This window comes from Nestor notabilis, unplaced genomic scaffold (genome assembly GCF_000696875.1).
Source record: "Nestor notabilis isolate BGI_N333 unplaced genomic scaffold, ASM69687v1 scaffold6017, whole genome shotgun sequence".
Taxonomy (NCBI): domain Eukaryota; kingdom Metazoa; phylum Chordata; class Aves; order Psittaciformes; family Psittacidae; genus Nestor; species Nestor notabilis.
Window position 1 is genome coordinate 22,114 of NW_009937757.1, and position 18,378 is coordinate 40,491.

General features: G+C 38.0%; 1 protein-coding gene across 1 annotated transcript in view; it reads left to right on the forward strand.

The window, feature by feature from the left end:
- The window catches only part of RBM33 (RNA binding motif protein 33), a gene marked incomplete at its 5' end in the record, with an annotated part of 86,496 nt that overhangs the window by 12,200 nt on the left and 55,918 nt on the right, over positions 1-18,378 (forward strand). Inside the window, 4 exons of the mRNA XM_010018991.1 lie at positions 4,553-4,724; positions 10,750-10,955; positions 12,732-13,047; positions 17,738-17,796. Coding sequence (XP_010017293.1) covers positions 4,553-4,724; positions 10,750-10,955; positions 12,732-13,047; positions 17,738-17,796 — 753 coding nt within the window. The remainder of the gene's footprint in view (positions 1-4,552; positions 4,725-10,749; positions 10,956-12,731; positions 13,048-17,737; positions 17,797-18,378) is intronic.

The following is an 18,378-nucleotide window of genomic DNA, read 5'->3' on the forward strand; positions in this document are numbered from 1 at the left end:
CTGATAGAATGTTTGGTAGTGTTGTATTTTAAGCTGTTTCCTCATTAAAACCAAATAAATTCTCTTACTATGTTGCATGAGGAAAATCTGTAAAATGAGAAAAGCTGGCCAGCTGGGGAATTGGAACATGGCAGGGGGGAACTGGTGAATAAGGGAAGTGAGACACCTGTTAAGAGTGGCACTCAGGTGGGAGACGTGAGGAAGAGGCAGGAAAAGTTTGTGTCCTTGACCAGCTCAAGTTCAAGGCATGCTTTTTCACTTGTGCTTAGAACTTGGATTTTGAATAAATAACATGCTTTGTGGAGATTCCTTGAAAAATGTACCAATGCTTCAGAAAATATTTTTGCCTTCATTAAGGTACAAAGCAAAACCCAATACCCAGAAGTTTCAGCAGCAAATAGGTGTGGTAAAGCTGTCAGTTACATGAGTCACAATGTTCTAAATATTTTTTGAGGAATATTATTAGTAATTATTTCTGTGAAATGTTTATGAAAATATATCTCCTGAAATCAGAATTCATAATTTTTGGTTTATATTGGAACTAATCTCCTGTGGAGTCTCTGATAGCGTTTTTCATTGCATAAATTTAAATCATGTCTTGGGTTATACTAATAAGAAATGATAAGGACTTCAATCAAGAAAACATGTCATAAAGAAATGCTTCATACTGCTTTTCTTTTGATAGAGTACAGACTTGGGGGGAAAAAAGGCCGATGTGCCTCTATGTTGAATTGCTTCATCTGTGTTAATTCAAAACTTATGCATTTTAGTTCTTTTGCTCAAGTTTGAAGACACTACTTGTTAGCCTGGAAGAAAATGGTGAAAAGAGTGCAAACAGGACTGGCCAAGTTTTAAACATCTTTAGAAGCTCTTAGGTTTGGTTTTCTTGATTCCTGTTTTTCATGTGTGAATGGAGGCCCACTTGGAATAGGGTAACATCCTCTTATCTGCTCTCTTGTTATTTCTTGATCCCTTAGGATTGAGTAATTGCTGTTGCTTCAGTGTTAGCCTCTGGTGGAAGCCTCCACTGCTTATTCTCTAGCTTGTTAATAAAAGTTCTTTGTTTCACCTTTGTAATGTTTCCTGTGGAAGCAATCTGGTTAAGCCTTTACAATGCTTACCTGTTCTGTGCATCTTGGCTATCTCTGACACAAAGCTCTCCAGAACACTTTACAATCCCTTGTTTAGGAGGATCTTGTGCCAAGATAAGTGTTCATAGCGCAGACTAATGTTTTCTCCTGCTTTTTGTGGGTTATGTCTGTTATCAGTCCTGCAACTGCCTGGTGAGCTGTTTGGAGCGGGAGTCTTATTTCTCCATAGTAGATCATAAACCAGTGTGGGGAGTTCTGGTCCATGGCTGGGATTTATGGCATAATTATTTAATGAGGATGGCAGAAAACTCTGACCTTGTGATTGAAGAAAGGTCCTTATTTTTCATTATAAGTAAGAGTCAGCAAATCTCTTTGATGGCGTTTTGCAAGGTGTCATAATGGGAAGTGTTAAGCTCCCTTTGAGGAGAATTGCTAAGAAGCCTTGGCTGGCTAGTCCAGTCATGTGACCTCAAGTGGCTCTTCAGGGACTGTTTATGTATATGGAGAGATATTCATGATTAGCAAGTATTAAATAGAATCTTGTAAGTGCTAGTATGTATTAATTCTGTGTCTGCACTTGTCTTTTCCTGTGTAAATTCGTTTTGAAACACAGGATCCATTCATACAACGTAGCCCTGGAAAAAACACTTCATCTTGTTAGGCTGCAGGGTGGAAAACATGATCTAAACAAGTCTTGCATGCTACAACTATTGAACAAATTGCGGGGGAAGGGTGTATGCTCCTGCACAGCTCAGATAACCTTTCCTGAAGCTATATGTGGAGAACATATGGTTGGCTGTAAGACATGTTTGTGTCTCCATCGCAACTAATATAAATCCCTCAATAATACGTGTAATCAGACTTGGACATGGGTCAGTTAGCATTCCCAAGCACTGCCTTTCCTTGGTGCCTGCTTTTTCATTAGCTCCTTTGATTTTTTTGTCTTTGATATTTAACGCTTGTACAGCTGTTGTTTGTTAATAGGTGGCATGAGCATTATACTGACAAATAAAGTGAGTTATACTCAGAAGACTACAGAATTAGTATAAATGGTGAAGAATAGAATAGTGCTGCTCTAGAAAAGTTTGAGAAATGTTTATTACTGTTGTATATGAAAGTAGTTGTTTCATAGTCTGTTACAGCTTGGGTGGGGTTTTTTTAGAATGGATATATTCTTTTTTTCTTCTCCTAGAATGAATAATTACCAAAAAGCAGCAGAATTTCCAGCGGTATTTTCTTGTAGCATTTCATTAAAGCATTGCAAAATTTTTCAGGACAATGCAGAATGCATTAACCTTTCTAGTCCTGATTCTGCAGTCTGAGCCACATACAGAGCTTTGCACAAGTAAGTTTTGCACTCACAGATGAGGTTGCATGATTGAGACCAGTCTTTGAATAAAAGCAGAATTCCAACATAGCTTTTATGGGCCATAGAGAGTGGATGTGTTTGGGGCTTATGCTCTAAAGCTCTAAAGTAAAGCAGGAGGCTCAGTGTAGTGAGAGAACATCTTGCAAATCCTGAATGTTTTTAAAGACAAGCATTGAGACAGTAAAATTATGGGGTTTATGATATTTAAAAAACATAGATTTGATAGAGATATTGCTGCACCTGTCTCTTTTGGGAGTCCTTCTTTTGAAAGTAAAATGCTAACCCTGTCTTTCTCCCTTACTTTGTTTGTTTTTATTAAAATCACCTTAGCATCTCTTTCCTTGCTAACATCCTTCCTCTGTTCCATGAGACTCAACTGCCTGTTCTCAGAGGTGCTTTGATTGTACATGGATATGTTAATCAGACCAGTTGTGCTCAATTTAGGTTTGCTTTTGAAGGTTTGTTGTTTTGTTTCTCTCTTTTTTTATTTTTTTTTCCTGCAATCCTGTCGATTTTTAACTGCATTTTTTGATAAGATAAAGTTGTTACATAAAAGTAAATATGTTTTAAAAATATAATCCTTAAGGCTTTTTGTAAGCTTCGTCTATTCTCTTAGGTACATCTTAAAACATTTTTGTGAGGTTAGGAAAGGTGGTGCTTGAACGTTTGCCTGGCATGGAGAAAACACATTTTGAGATAAGGAGATGATAAAATGAGAATAACTTGGCATCAGTAGCCCATTAAAGCCCAGTAGCTAAGATACATGTATCATTTATTCACCAGACCAAAGTTGGAGTACCTTTGAGCTTGAGTTCATGTGGTGTGCTGTCAAATTTTAAGTTAGAAGCTGTCTTCCCAGATCCATCCTGTCTCAGATCTTGTTTCCTATCTTTAAGTTTGGATGAAGCTGGGCTCCTGGATAGGAAATTTACAGGCTCTCTCACTGTTTTGCCATTAATTCTTTTTCTTGATTTGTGATGGTATCTGTCCACCTGACTGGCACACTTGCTGTGCCTTTTTACATAAACTACTGTACCAGTCTGCTTAATCAGAAGAGAAACCATTTTCTGCATGTTATATTTCACCCATTTTTTTTTTTTTTTTACTGTCCTCAAACAACATGAAAGTTACAATGTATTTTTTGGCTTTGCAAAGAATTAAAATGCATTGCAGGTTCTAAGAAATGAGCAAGTAGGCTTGTACGAGAAATGACCAAATACACAGTAACGAAATATTTTATGGAAAACTGTACTGTATTAGAATGCTTCTAATTTTCGACTCTATAAGTCAAATATAACTTGTGTAACATCCTGAACATTAATTTTATCATGCCAGCACAGGAAAATGAATTTGATTTATTTTTTTTTAATTTATGTTAATTTGAAGGAGAGGGATCCATTTTCATTTGGAACATTGTTTCATCTAAATAATTGTTCTCTGTTATAAAGCGAACGGGAAAGTAAATGAGGACAAGGGAGTGGCATTCCAATATACCGTATTCAGATTTATGCAGTGCTGTTTTCCATTCTAATCGTCAGTTGCTGAATTAAAACTGGGAATTTTTCAAGGATTATGAAAAGTAAAGACAAGTGCAGTTATACATAGCTAGAGGAATAAAATTGACATGTAAGGTTATCTGGGTTTTTTTGTTATATGTATTTTTTTTTTGTTTGTTTGGTTTTAACAACATGCTACTGACAGTTGTTGATGAATAAAAAACAATTAATGATTTAATGTTTATATTACTTGAGTCTGGTAGTATCCCTGTTTTACATCTTAGTTCAGTGATAGTGTCTCTGTGTGCGAAAAGTAGATACTAATCTGTTAGTGGTTCTAACTGGAGTTCCCATGTTCCCTTAAATATTGCAGCAAAATGGGTTTTGTCAGTAGATTTTAATTTAGTATATATTTCATATATTTATATTTTTAAAAAAAACAACAACCAAGCTCTTAATTGTTCACTGAGTATGAGAATTACGTGTAATGCCAGCAAAATTTGTACGAAGGGACCTTTAAAGAAATCTTGGGGTTTTGACACTGGTCACAATAAAGTGGATTTTTCAGGTTGCATGTCCTCTGTTTTGTGATCCAGGCTGCTATTGCATCTCTGGAACTTCAAGAAGAAACAAAAGAAGAATCTGATGAAGAGGAGGATGACGATGAAGAGTCTGGACGGTTACGTTTCAAAACTGAACGGAAAGAAGGAACAATAATTAGGCTCTCAGATGTGACACGAGAAAGAAGAAACATTCCAGAAACTTTGGGTGAGGTTTTGTGAAAATGGATTCTTCTGAAGAGCTGTAATTAAAAGAAAGTAAAAGACATTGTTGCTATAACTTTTAGAAAAGAGTTTAATGGGAGAAGATAGAAATATCTTCCTCTAACTTAGACTGGCCTATATCCAAATTGTCCAAAGTCAGTCCTAGTCTGTTGTAGTATGTGTACTGTCTGTCTCCTTGGGAATGTTTATGCATATGATATTTTGAAAACCAGAGCAATGTTTGTTCAGTGAGACTTTTGTGGTGTCTTTAAAAGCTTTTCTGTTTTCAAGCAGCATCTATCTGATCTGTGCTTCACTACGCATTGTGATGGAATATGTTTTAAGGAATTCCTTTGGTGTTCTATCCTTGAAAGATTTTCAAATGATAACACAAATCTTGTTACTTGTGTTCTGCTGTGAAATACTTGCATGTTTGCTGTTTTCCCTCAGGAACATCTGTGTGCTGTGAACCTTTTGTGTTCCTCCTCTTGGATTGGCCTAGAGGAATTGTAACATGCTGGGGAGTGTGTTAGAAAAACTATGGAAACACCTATTTTCTGAGTTCAGCTTTTCTGACATGGAACCATCAGTCTCTTAGATCACCTTGATTCGTTAGATGGTGTCTAAAAGGGCACATTTTCTTTGTGTTTGAATAGCATAGCACAAATGTGTGTGTTTCTAGGAATGCTGCTTCCTGTTGCTTATGAATTTGACACTGCTAGTTCAGAAGAAACAATAGTTTTGCAACTTCCTTGCAGCTGCTCTGTTTTAGTTTATAAATAAAATCACATTGGTTTATGGTTTGAAGTTAACTTAAAGACTCATGTGCCCTGGGTACTCAAGTATCTGATACTGGTGGTGTACCTACCCCTCTGGGGAAAACTGTATTGCCTCTTTTTTAGTCTTACAGTTGTGGTAATAATAATAAAAAGTCAAATCAAAGGTGATGTTAAGCAGGTGGGCAGAAATTTAAGTTTTGCTTTCAGAAAGCTGTACCAGTCTCATAGTTCTGCTACTGAACCAAAATACCAGTTCAAACTGTGGAGAAAATGCCCTGATCTTTTGAAGAGAATCAAGATATGCAAGAGAGGTGAACTGGTAATGAAGGTAAACTGTCAGATACTTTTGGCTAATTGTCAGATACAACTGGGAGAAGATGTATGTTTTGTTGATGCTTCAATGTTGTGGTTTAACCCTAGCTGGCAACTAAATACCACACAGCATAAACATGTTTTGCCAGGTTGTAGGGATGTATTCTTCACAAAGCATTGCTTTAAGAGTAGTGCCACACAGTGTGAGCTTGGAAGCCATGTGCTTTTGCTTTTGTTCCAGATAAGTCAATGTCTTTGGGACAATAGGACATTTTGGAATTGCATTCACAGAGCACATACCTAGGTTGCTGAACTCGTCCTTACGAAATTTTCCTCTTGCCTTAAAAGCCTTGCTTTACAGAGGATGTTAACTTCTTTGGATTTTTTTTTGTGTTGCATAGCCTACTAATTCTTCAATTCAGTTACAGTGAATTTGGGCTTTTACTATGCCTTGAAAAATTGAGGAGCCTTAATTCTAACAAAGATGTTGTGGCTAAGGGAGTCAGCTGCAGAGGCTGACTCAGATTTTCACAGTGGTGTTCATGTAGGCCATGTGCTGAGAGAGAGATGTCAGTGCATGATTTTGAATCAAGATCTTTCTCATCTGTTGTTTGTATTTAGCAAACAGCTTTTTGTATTTGCAGTTTCAGGGGAAGTGTATTTAAAGTCCTTTCTTCAGCACTGTTTTAATAAACAGGAATTGATTCTGATTAGAATAGGACTGAAGGGAACCCTCTGAAGACCCGAAGTAGTCTATATGGGGAAGGGATATTATAGCAGAAGTGTTACTCCAAATGTGTTTTCAACCATAGGACCATATTTCTACATACCATGTACAGACCATGTCGTATTTATACAAAAGATGCTGATGGCTTTACAGAACAGATTATTTTAAAAACAGGAGTGCACTGGAATAGCTAAATTTCTGCCGGTAATAGCAAGGTAAATGACAATTGCATACGTTTTCATGTATCTGGATTTACTTTATAGTTTAATGTAAACACAAGACCAGCCAATGAGGAGAAAACGTGTAGTGGAACTTGACTGTTAAAGGGACAATGACTTGAATTAGACTTATTTTTAAGTGTAATTTTAAGTGATTTCAGATGTAGCTCTTGGATAATAAGGTAAAGGTGATGCAAATGTGGCTGAATCTATAAAGAGGTTTTTTTGAAACTAATCTTTGGTGAAAATACAATCTTGCTGTTGTGAAATGGTTTCTATTCATACTAGTGTTTCATGTTAATATGTTGATAGAGAGACCAGATGATTGACCATGTGGTGGAAAGTTAAACAGCAAAGAAAATACTTGTTTGAATATAAATATCTGCTTGCTTTTGAGATTATAGATAACTTCTACAAATGCTACTGGTTGCAGAGCTGCATCTCCTTACTTTAAAATCTGACCATACTTGAGAAAACACTTAAACAGGAATTAACATTTCAGTTGAAGTTACAAACGTAATTTCCATCCTGTCACATTTTGGTGACCTTTTGTGACAGCTTGTCTCTATTGGAGGAGTGCATTCTTACTTGCTGATTAAAGATGTCATTTGAAACCATTTTATTACCAGTGATAGTGAAATTAATCTTGACACTTATAGACACTAGAAAAATAATTGCTGATTCACTGCATTAACTGTGTGTGTGTAAGAACCATACAGTCAAGATGAGAGTAAGTGTGTGGTGGTAAAAAATATGTAAAAGTATGAAATATTCTCTTGAATGTATCTGGGTTCTCTCCTAAAACCCTTCTTTATCCAAGGTAATGTAAGCAATGGTTTGAAAAGTTTAAAGGAAAGATACTGTAGGACAACTATGCGATTGATTTCTAGAGATACTGAGTTTCTTATCTTTGACAAATATGGAACTTCTTTCAGTGCATGTAGTTGAAGTCTTCCCAGAGTGGGAATTGTCATTATGCTCTGGATTTAGTTACCTGTTAAGGAATGTGAAGAAAAATGGCTTTGTTTGGCACCACCAAACTAAAGTATTCGCTCTGTACTTGTTTCGGTTTTTTTAAATCAAACCAGACCCTTACACTTAATGCAAACCCATTTGCAAAGTGGTAACAAAGGTTATTGGATGTGGTAGTTTCATCCTGCTTAGTTGATTTATGTTCACTCTGATAACCAGTGGCTGAGATTTTGGTCAAGACTAGGAAATAAGAATAGTGGTTTCACTGTTGTCCTGTTGCAGTGTGTGTAGAAGCACACAGTGTAATCAGATTGCAAGTCTGGATAATGGGGAGGAGAGAAGTTTAAACAAAGGAGAGTATTTGCTCTCTCAGTTTAGATTGCATATATATGTAAATGCAGAGGTATTTTCTAATAGCTGTTCTGGAATGTGTTTTATATTGTAAATCTCTGCAGTATCCAGGATAATAGGGAGTCTGGGATTCTCAAACCTGGGGATTTGAAATGCTGTTGCTTGCAGGGAGGAATCCAAGACACATGCAGCTGCGGAGACCTGTGCTCAGGGTTGGTGTAGGCAGGAGCTGGTGGCAGTGTCCTGCAGCCTGTGTGCACTCTCTAGGGGACATGGCAGCATCTAGCCTGGCTCAGCCTGTTTTGGTCACAACACACACAAGCCCTTGGCCAGGAAGAAGTGGACCTTTTCGTGTGAAAAGCTGGCTGTGCTTTGGAAGATTTTAGGGAGGGAAACAGGATCTCTTTCCAGCTAGCAGCATGCCCAGGGTGCCCTGCAGGATTTGGGTTCTCTCTGGTTGAAGGGAAGAGAGCTATTACTTTGCCATGTAATGGCACCATTTCTTCCCAGAAGTATATGGTAGCTAGTGATCTGTCTTTCCTGCAGGCCAGCTAAAAGCCCATGTTAGCACTTTGACACTGGCAGGAAGGAGTCTTGAAAACAGAGCTCTATGCTTCCTGGTAACCAGGAAAAAAAGAGGTATTTTTTTACCTGGTAAAACCAGGTATTTTTTTATCCCTTGACAGCTAAGGTTGGATAAGTTGGGTATTTTAGTTGCATCCAATGCTTTTGATTGCTTTGGACAGAGTACATTTATCTTAATTTTCCTCAGAAATCCATAGCATGCACATTTAATACTCTACTAAGACTTGAGGAAGTGTGATTCCTTGCCCCTTTAAAAGCATGGTATGGGATTTTCCTGGTGAAGTCTGATTGTCTTGGGCTCTGGCAATGTCTTGAGGCAGGTGCTGGGGCAAAGCAACATTTCATATGAGTATCTGGTGTGATTGTAAATTAAGGCTTTATGCCACTTAATTACAGTGTCAGAGGGGAGAGAAAAGGAGGTACAGGTACTTTACCTCATCACCAACATGAAGAAATAAAATAGGAAACTATATGGCAGATCCTGGGCTTTTAGAAGTCTGTCACGTTTGCTCTGTTCTTAGACAGTCAGCAAGTTGTAAACTTTTCTTTTAAAAATCAAAAAAGCCCCTGCTTTCTGGAGGTGCTGAATACCTCTGAAAACCAGGACATGCAAATTTAGTCTTAGCAGCTCACTCATGCAGGTAGGTTTTGTAACCAAGTAAGAACAACTGCCGCAGTGGGAATGCATGGCGCTCACCCTTTTCTGCCCTTCTGTCAGTCCTCAACTTCAAAGACTAATTATTTATGAAGATGTTTAAGAAGATAGTTTAAGTAGCTTTGACTATTAGACTCACGAGAAATTTTAAAAATTTCCAATTGCTTTATGATGTAGGATATGTAGTGATGTGGAGATATAGTAGCAGTGTCTCAGCTGCTGGATAGAAGCCATTGTTATTCTGATGTTCAGATATTATAACCACTATGTGTAGTATTAGTAAGTAAAAACACTTTATCCTGAAAAGTGGTCCCTGTGCCCGGTCTCTTAACACTAAGAGCAGACTTTGTAAATGGAAGACTGGAATTCTTGCACTAACTGCCCCTTATACGAATTCAAAATACATTTTTCAGGAATGTGTTTCTTGCAAAGTAGTTTAATTTTGCCCTGTTACAGGCAGAAGTTAATTTTAGAGGTAATGAGGAATCTGGCTGGCACATAGCAAAATCCTCAGTTCCATGGGTTCAAGTTTATCCCCTTTTAAGTAACTGAAACCTGGCGAGTGGAGCTGTTTTTGCTGTCACAGTGTATTTCCTGAGTTTGTTATAGACTTTCTCTGTATTTCCAGGTAACTGGATTACCTGGGCCTTTTACTGTGTGGTTTTATTTTAATGATATCAGCATAGTCCCAGGTTTCAAGCAAATTTGGCCGTCTTTGTTGAATACCATCTGTTTTTTGGTGTTTACCTGTGATGTGAGTTGAGTGGGTGTTACCAGTGGCTGCGTATTTGGCTTGAGCTGAGCACTAATTTTGATGTATGCTCTCTTAAGTGGAATTATCCCTTGTAGGATACAGCTGGTTCTTAAACCACATGCAACAAGTAGATATTAAGTAGTTACACACCGGGAAAACACTTAAGCAACCAGGAAGTCATTCTTTGGAACAGTCCAGTGCACAAAAGAATGTGGTGGATTAAATCTGTTCATATGGAAGACTCAGCATATCCTTTATTGTAAAGTTTACTGGGCGTTCCATTATACTGCGTGACATCTGTGCTGATAAATGAGATTTTTTAAGATACCACAAATTTGAGAGGAGCCAAAGCTGCCTCTTACAGCATAAGGCAAATTTCAATAGCATTTAAAAAAAAAAACAAACACAAAAACCAGCCAAACCTTTTTGTTCATGTTTGTTTCATTTACCTGCTGCTTTTTGCCTGTGCAACAGACACAATTATCTGTGTGCTTTTTCCTTTTTAAAGATGTCTATAATGAAATGCTAACATGCCACCTAAAGGAGATCTAAGTGCCTGCAAATTTTGTTAGTTGCAGGGTTGCTTCTGTAGTTCTGTCTATGTTGTTTTCATTATATTTTCCAGCCTTTTGGCACAAAGCTAAAATATTTTTTCCCCATCTCTTTATTTCAACAGAACTTTCTGCAGAAGCCAAGGCAGCATTACTTGAATTCGAAGAGAGAGAAAGGCAGCTTAAACAGGGACGGTATGGCTCAAGGAGAGGAGGGCGAAGAGGAGGCTCAGTTATGTGCCATGGAATGGGAGAACAAAGGAGAGACAATGATAGGGGAAGAATGAAGGATCACAGGCCTGCGCTGCTGCCAAACCAGCCATCAACAATGGTACCTTTAGTCCTTAGTATTCTTTGAAAATACTTCAAGAAATTAAGAGAAATGCATTCTAAATAGTGAATCTTTGCAAAGGTGGGATGCACATTTCCAATGTACAGTTTTTGCTCTTTCAGGGCAGTGTTAGGCCTGATGGGCTTTTGTAATGTGGTGATTGTGAAAGCATGTGTTCAGTCTTCCTACCAGCCTGAACTTGAGGAACCTCAAAGCCTCCAAATAAAAAGTGGACTTCAACTCACACAATGCAATTAGGCTTACTTACTGGTTTGCGTAAGGACGGAGGGGAAAGCTGATTGCTCAGAGAAGTCCTCTACGTGCAACATGAAAACATGTTCAGTCCCACATTATTAAGAGTAACTAAGTTTTAAAAATACGATTCAGTAAGATATTTCTTGGGTTTTGTCAAACATTTTTTGCTGATACTTCTAAAAAAAAGAAGTCTTATTTACATACCTGCCATGCTGCTGTGGAGGCAAATAAAACCCTAGGAAGGTAATCACACTAGATAAATTAGTATCTTGGAATTTCAAATGAAATGTAGCTGCTTTGCTCTTTTTCCACTCTGTGCTTTGAGTCACAATCTAAAAGATGCTACTTTTTCCATCCAAAAAACCCCAAACAAACCACTGGTGTGTGATCAAGAAGTAAGTAGGCCACACTTTTGTTAACTGGCATGAAACATATTGGAAGCTGAGACTGTAGAACAAAGCCTGTGTATGTCTTTGCAGGATAAGGTCATCTGTATTAAACAGAGGGGATTTTTTCCAACAGCAGTAACTGTAGGTGCTAATCACTAGCAGGAGTCAGTGGATATTTCAGCAGTTGAGAGCCCTGCAGTAGACTTTTTCATGCTTTTAAAACAGTGAAGGTGGCATAATTGTTCTTCTGCATTGCTGCAGTCTTTGCTAGCTATTTTGATCATAAATGTTGTAAGCATTTTTGTGCTCATCACAGTGAGTGTCCATACTTTGTAGCTGGTTTGCTTCATGTATATGGCTGCTGAAAAAAGTGTCACATTTTTGTTACTAAAAGGCCTGTTTGGGACTCTTTTTTGCACTACTGTTTATAAGTTTCTGACCCTACTGACTAGGACTGCTGTCTAGTGTCAGTGAGTTTAGAAGCAGAAGAATGTTTCTGAACCTAGTAACTTTTCTTAATTATAACTGATATTGGTCATTAAATTTGAGCTGCAGAAGGCTTTCTTCTGTGTTTTGAAATGTACCTTGAAAGGTATCTTTAAAGTATTGTTTTCTTCAAGCAGTATGGATAGATGGGCTTCACTGATACCTTAAGAATCTAGTGAAATTTGTGTTTTGACTTTCATTGCTACTGTTAGGCCTGTTTTCTCAGAGATGCTCTTCTACACGAGATAGAAGTTAGTGGACTTGCTTTTTGATACTAGGGTTGAGATTTCTGGTGGTCATCACACACACCTTATTGCAATTGATGACAGTTTCCAGTGACACATGCAGAACCCTAACACATGAAACTAGACAGTTTTCACGGTTAAAAATAAGTGAATGATTGTCTTCATTCACTGTGCACTTCCTTGCTCTTGCTGTCCTCTCCTTCACATGAATGTTTTCAATTGTTACTTTGCTTCTCTGTGCTGATGGTTCTTAACAGTTCCAGTTGATGATATGGGAAAGAAGTTTTTCTGTTCATATTTGGCCTTAATTATTCTCCAGAGGTGTCTTGGTTTTGTGTTGGTTTATGCCAGGATATTATAACTTTAAAGCCTATTGACTTTATTCTTTTGTCTGACTTTAGACGCATTCACAGAGGTTAATTCCAACACACCAGCAACCTGTTAGGAGTCTGTTCCAGCAGCAGCAACAGCAGCACCACCACCAACAGCAGCAACAGCAGCAGCAGCAACAGCAGCAACAGCAGCAGCAGCAACAGTTACAATCTCTGCTTCCTTTACAGCATCAGCATCATTCTTCTCCTCCTCCAGGGCTACATATGCCCCCTCAGATAGAAACGCCTAGAATAATGATGACTCCACCTCCAGTGACACCTCAGCAACCGAAGAACATACACATAAATCCACATTTCAAGGGGACAGTAGTGACACCTGTACAAGGTGAGCTTTCTGAACACCTTCCCAGTCATGCGAGTGTGACTCATCATCTTCTATGCCACAGATGCAGCGGTTTGTTTATCACTTCATGGAAATGTGCTTCAGGCTGCTATTCTTTCCTTTAGCTTGAAACAAATGTTTTGCCTGAAGTAAGACATAATGTTGTTGGACTGTGGCCAGCTGAAATAGTAAAGCCTTTACAACTTCTTTGTCATGTTACTCTAATGTAAAGCCTGTAAAGAGCAGTAAAAATGGAAACTGAAGAGAGAACGTGCTTTTAAAAAGTAGTGAATGTCAATTTTCAGAACTGGGTAAGTGCTGCAGTTTATAGTTTCCCACATCATTCCAGCTTCAGCCAAGCATTCACAGAATGACCACCCACCTGTTTCAGTGAGAATACACCAAGGCAGTCCTTGCACTGTAATTGCTCAGTGAAAGGTACCAGCTGCTGTCCTTATTTAACAAGATACATGCCCTCACTTCTCCTTTCAATGCCACATTTGTGATTATTGGATTTGCAGCCTGCAAGTACATTTTTTCCATAACTTACACAAGCACTCTTTGGACTACATTTTTTAGAGCCTTTCTTAGCAGAGCTGTTAACATTACTTAGGAAGTGTTTAATCCCTGAGAGGGGGGAAAAAAGACACCTGCATAGCTCTGATTTGTGATTCTGTTGGGACTAAGCAATATAAAGAAACACTTAGTATTTATACAGATTTACCATTAGATTTTCTGTATTATTCCCCCTTTCAAATCAGCAGAACTCCAAGCCAGTGCTATTTGTGCTTCATTTATTAGACCCGTGAAAAGCAGGAGTTTGGAAGGATAGTATATTGCCAATTTATAGAGATCTATTAGGCTTATCGCAGATGGCTTCGTAGTAGTTGTATTGGAGAGATTATTTTACTTTTCCTTGTCTAATAAAATCAGTGCTTTCCACCAAATTATGTGTGGGGACAGATTATGTGGAAGCAGTCCAAAAGGTCCTTTAGTCTTGGATTTATGCCTTCTGTGCATTTTCCTAACATTTCCAAAGCGAAGGTTACTATTTTCTGAAAAGCAAAAATTGACTAGATGCCTGTCCTCTGTTCCTGTGAAACAGTCAACAAATCATCTGTAGCAGTGTCTTCCTAATGCCAGCAGTGGCTACTGAGGATTTCTGCTTTTGCCTAACATCAAAAAATACCAGTGTATCACCTTTTGTCTGAGCTATTCTTTTAACATTATCAGGTGGCTTCAGGCTTGTTTCACCCTTAGCACTGCATCTGTGGCACTGCTGGTATTTGTCCTGGGTTCAGCCTGAATGTAGTGGCTATTTCAGTCTTCTAGTCTGCAGCAGGACAATTATGTTACATGAAAGTACACATTTGCGCACCTTAAGAAAATGTGTAGGAAATCACTAGTCTTCTTCAGGGAAGATGAGCATAATTCTAAAATCTTCAGTGGCACTTGTCATGGCAGGCAACTGGTAGACAGAAATTCCAGTGTAGGGAGAGCTGTTCTAAACTGCCTCTTAAAAAGTCATCCTTAGTTTAATTCTTCTACTTGAAGGCCCAATAGGCAGAGACAGGTAGTGGACAACATTAGGATGCGTTTCACACACACCGTCATTCATTTCAGGGTAATAGGAGGTATGAAAGAACAGATGGACTTAATGTTCTCGATGGTGTCCTCCCCCTTCTTGGAGGACTATATTTCCAGATACATGAGAGGTTTTTACACATGGAATTGGTATTTTGTTGTTGAAAATGTGATATCTGGAAGCTAAAAATGCCATGTCTAGAAGTGCATGATATGCACACTTAGGTTCTTATAATTTTAATGGTGTGCTGTCATGTTTTAGAGTAGACTGGCATTTTTTCCTCTCTAATTTTCTGGTGGGATTAAGCTCATATACTTCTAATTGTCAGCACCAGGGACGTTTTTTCAAACTGCAAATCATAGAAATATACTTTCTCAACATCTTTTGGTTTGAGTTAGTTTTGAAATCCATTGAGTGTATCAGTATTTTCTAAAAAAGACTTAAACCTCTTGTAAATTATGAAATTTTCATGTGAATAAAATAGCATGTATAAGAGCTGTAGTAGCCAGCTACTGTGGCCTGAAAGGGAGTTGAAGCACTCTTGAGGAATCCTATCATTGGCTTATTCCTTTGATGTTTCCAAGGCAAATCTCTTATAGCGGCCACCATCTCCCTGCCTAGCCTTTGAGTCTTGGTTGAGAAAAATAGTTACTTTCAGCTCATTTTACTATTTTTAGTCTTTGAAGCTTCATAACTGATTAAGAAGGACTCAGTCTATCAAACCCCCTGAAACAGTTATGTGAGCCTCTGCACATACCTGCTGCAGTTACTGTCCAGTTCGCATTCAGTTGTCTTTTGTGGCATTTGAATCCCATGTTCTTTTGTGGCTTGCTCGTCACATAGTTTTCTTTGTGTCCTATTCTGTAAATTAGTTTTGAGCTACAATTAGTAATTTTTGGCTGAATGCATGTCCAATGCATTGAGTATGATCAATTTACAAATGCTGGAGGACTGTATGTAGATATACTATGAAATACTAATTCAACCTGTGATAATAGGTATTGATTTTTTCCCCTTAATGTTTATACCACAAACAACTATATCAAAGATACTGTGGTGCTGCCGAAATTCACATGAACTAACGAGCACTGTATGGCAGCTCAGCAGATCAGTATGCCATTTACCTTTTAAAAACTGTTTGGTGTCTTGGGAAAAATTGCATTGTAATTCTCCTAAATAATTAATATGGGAATTGCTTCTCCATCTTTTCACGTATAGCATTGGAATTTACAGCCAAAAGCAATTCAGTCTTCTTAGAACAGTGTCTAACAAAATACTTTGCATTATTTTTGAAACATACTTTTCAAACCTATGTAAGATTTGACATCAGGAAAATGAACGTGTATTTGATATTTCTTTGCTGCTTCAGCAAGTGTCCAAGGATTGAAAGGGCACGTTTGAACTGCTGCCTTTCATGAGTATTAAAGTCATTTCGTTAAAGTATACAAATATATCTCTATGTGCTACTGCCAGAGGCAGGATACTGAAATAGTTGCAAGTGCCCTGTTCAGTTGACATTTCTCTACATTTCCTACCTCATACCATTTTCTCTATGCTTCTCTGACCTGTAATACCTGAGCTATTTTCGTCCTAGGTCTGTCAAGAGCACCCTGTCAATTTTTTTCCAGGTGGCCATGGCTGTTTGGTATGGACAGATGTTCATTAGAAGCCAAGATGAGACTATTCAACTAATTTTCTTGTGTAACCTGATACAGAGTTTGCACACAGTCCTTTGGCGTTGAAAGACTGGTGCAGTTAGTTTACCCCATCAGTCCCTGAACTAGTAATCCGCAAGTACTTAACAAAAGTGGACAGAAGCCAGACAATGGGCATGGACTAAAAATAGCCACTAATGCATTAGTTCTTGTGCCTCAGTTGCCAAGGAAGAAGAGATTTTTGAGGCATCTTGGCAAACTCCTGTGTTGGGAAATGTACCAAACGTTTCCCTTAAACTAGCTGCATTTCTTAACATCTTTGCTGCTCTGGACTGTCGTACAGTAGTTGTCTACAAAGTTGATGTTTAACCCTGTGTGGGAAACATTTTCCTGTCACTTGCAGAAGTGCTAAAAACAACCTGAGGAAAAATAACCTTACTAAAAGTATTTTAGTAAATATGTAGACACATTCAATGATGTTTTGAAATGCTTTATTTAACTTTTCACTTCTCTAGACCTTTGGTGTAACATTGAAATGTGTATTTTTGACTACTTTGACAACTCAAAGAAATAAAAAGCTCATTGGAAGATGGGAAGTCTGTCACTACACTTCGTACTGGAGATTCAAATGTAGACTGAGTCCCCAGGGTGATCCAGCTGTAGGTGATCTGTGCATTATGCCATAACCTTAAGTGAATGTTTGGGGAGATATTTTTTGTGACTAGTCTTTTGAAATGCAGTTGTACGGACAAGTCATCCATGTTAATCCCCCTGAAATACTAATTTTTGAGGTTATTTTTCAGGAAGAGAGTCTCCTAATGCTTGGTGTTTCTTTATGAAATAGCCGTCTTTAATCTGAGATCAGCAGTTCTGTGGTTACATGAACTGTGATCACAGTTGCGTGTACTATTACAGTGGCAGGGCCAGATTAAGTAGTTTTTGCTTGCTGTTAATTGCCACTGCCTCTCTCATTTTACCCTCCTATGAACAATGATTTATACCAGATAGTCTCTCATGCCTGTGCTTGCTGTGGGAGGTTGGTGGTGACACTGGGAGATACCTAGGAAATCTTGAGGGGCGTGAAGTTGAGAAGGCAAATTAATCATGTATCCTTCTGTCTGAAACATGAAATTATTGTTAGAGTCTCTGTCAGCTTTGTCTAAGAGATGTCTTTGGCTGAATAAGTATTCTAGTTTTCCTTCCTGCAACAAGGAGCAATTTAATTCTGGAAAATGCAGAATTAAATTATGCAAATTAATGAGGAGAATCCTAATTGCCCTGTTGCATGTTGCAGGGGAGGGAATGGTTGCTTAAAGTTAATTGTAAGAACTGTGACATGTGAGGGTAAATGTAGCAGATTTTAATCATGGCTTCTTACTGCAACCGCTTCTGGAAATAACAGCAACAACTGTTAGGTAAAACAAATGGTGTTAAAAGGTGCTTCTTGTTTCAGTGCCCTTGCTGCCAGTTCCAGCCCAGCCACGACCTGCTGTAGGACCCCAGAGATTTCCCGTGAGTAGCAGCTGTTTCTTCTTCTCTGATATGGATAAGCATACATTTGCAAGGAAATATTAATATAGCAAATAAAAGCTGTTCTAGTGAAATATAATTTTAAGGATTTGTAAATATTGACAATACACTCTGCAGTTGAAAATGTTTGTTAAAAGCTTAAGGTCAATGGATTTTTGAGAGTAGAATTAATTCTGTTTAACTGTAAAATTGTTGAACCACTCTCTCCAGTGGGAGAGGCATGAATGCGTCTTGTCTTAAGGAATATTGGCTTCATTTTATTACTTGACTCTTTATGTGAAAATGGAATCCTTATTTTATTTGATATAATAAAAGGCTATTTGAAATAATCCCTAAGCTTAAAAAGCAGTAATATACATTTATTGTAAAAATCAGCAGTCATTTTTATCATCTCTTCAGGCATTTCAATGCCCTCATGGTTTTTTACGTAAAAAAATGGGAATGGCATTGCATGACTTTGCTTTCTTTTATGTTTCTAACTTCTAAAACAAATAAGGCACTGAGCTGCTTCAGTAGGCTGATTTCACTTGGTAATTTTTTTTAATTGTGTGAAGGGAAAGTGTA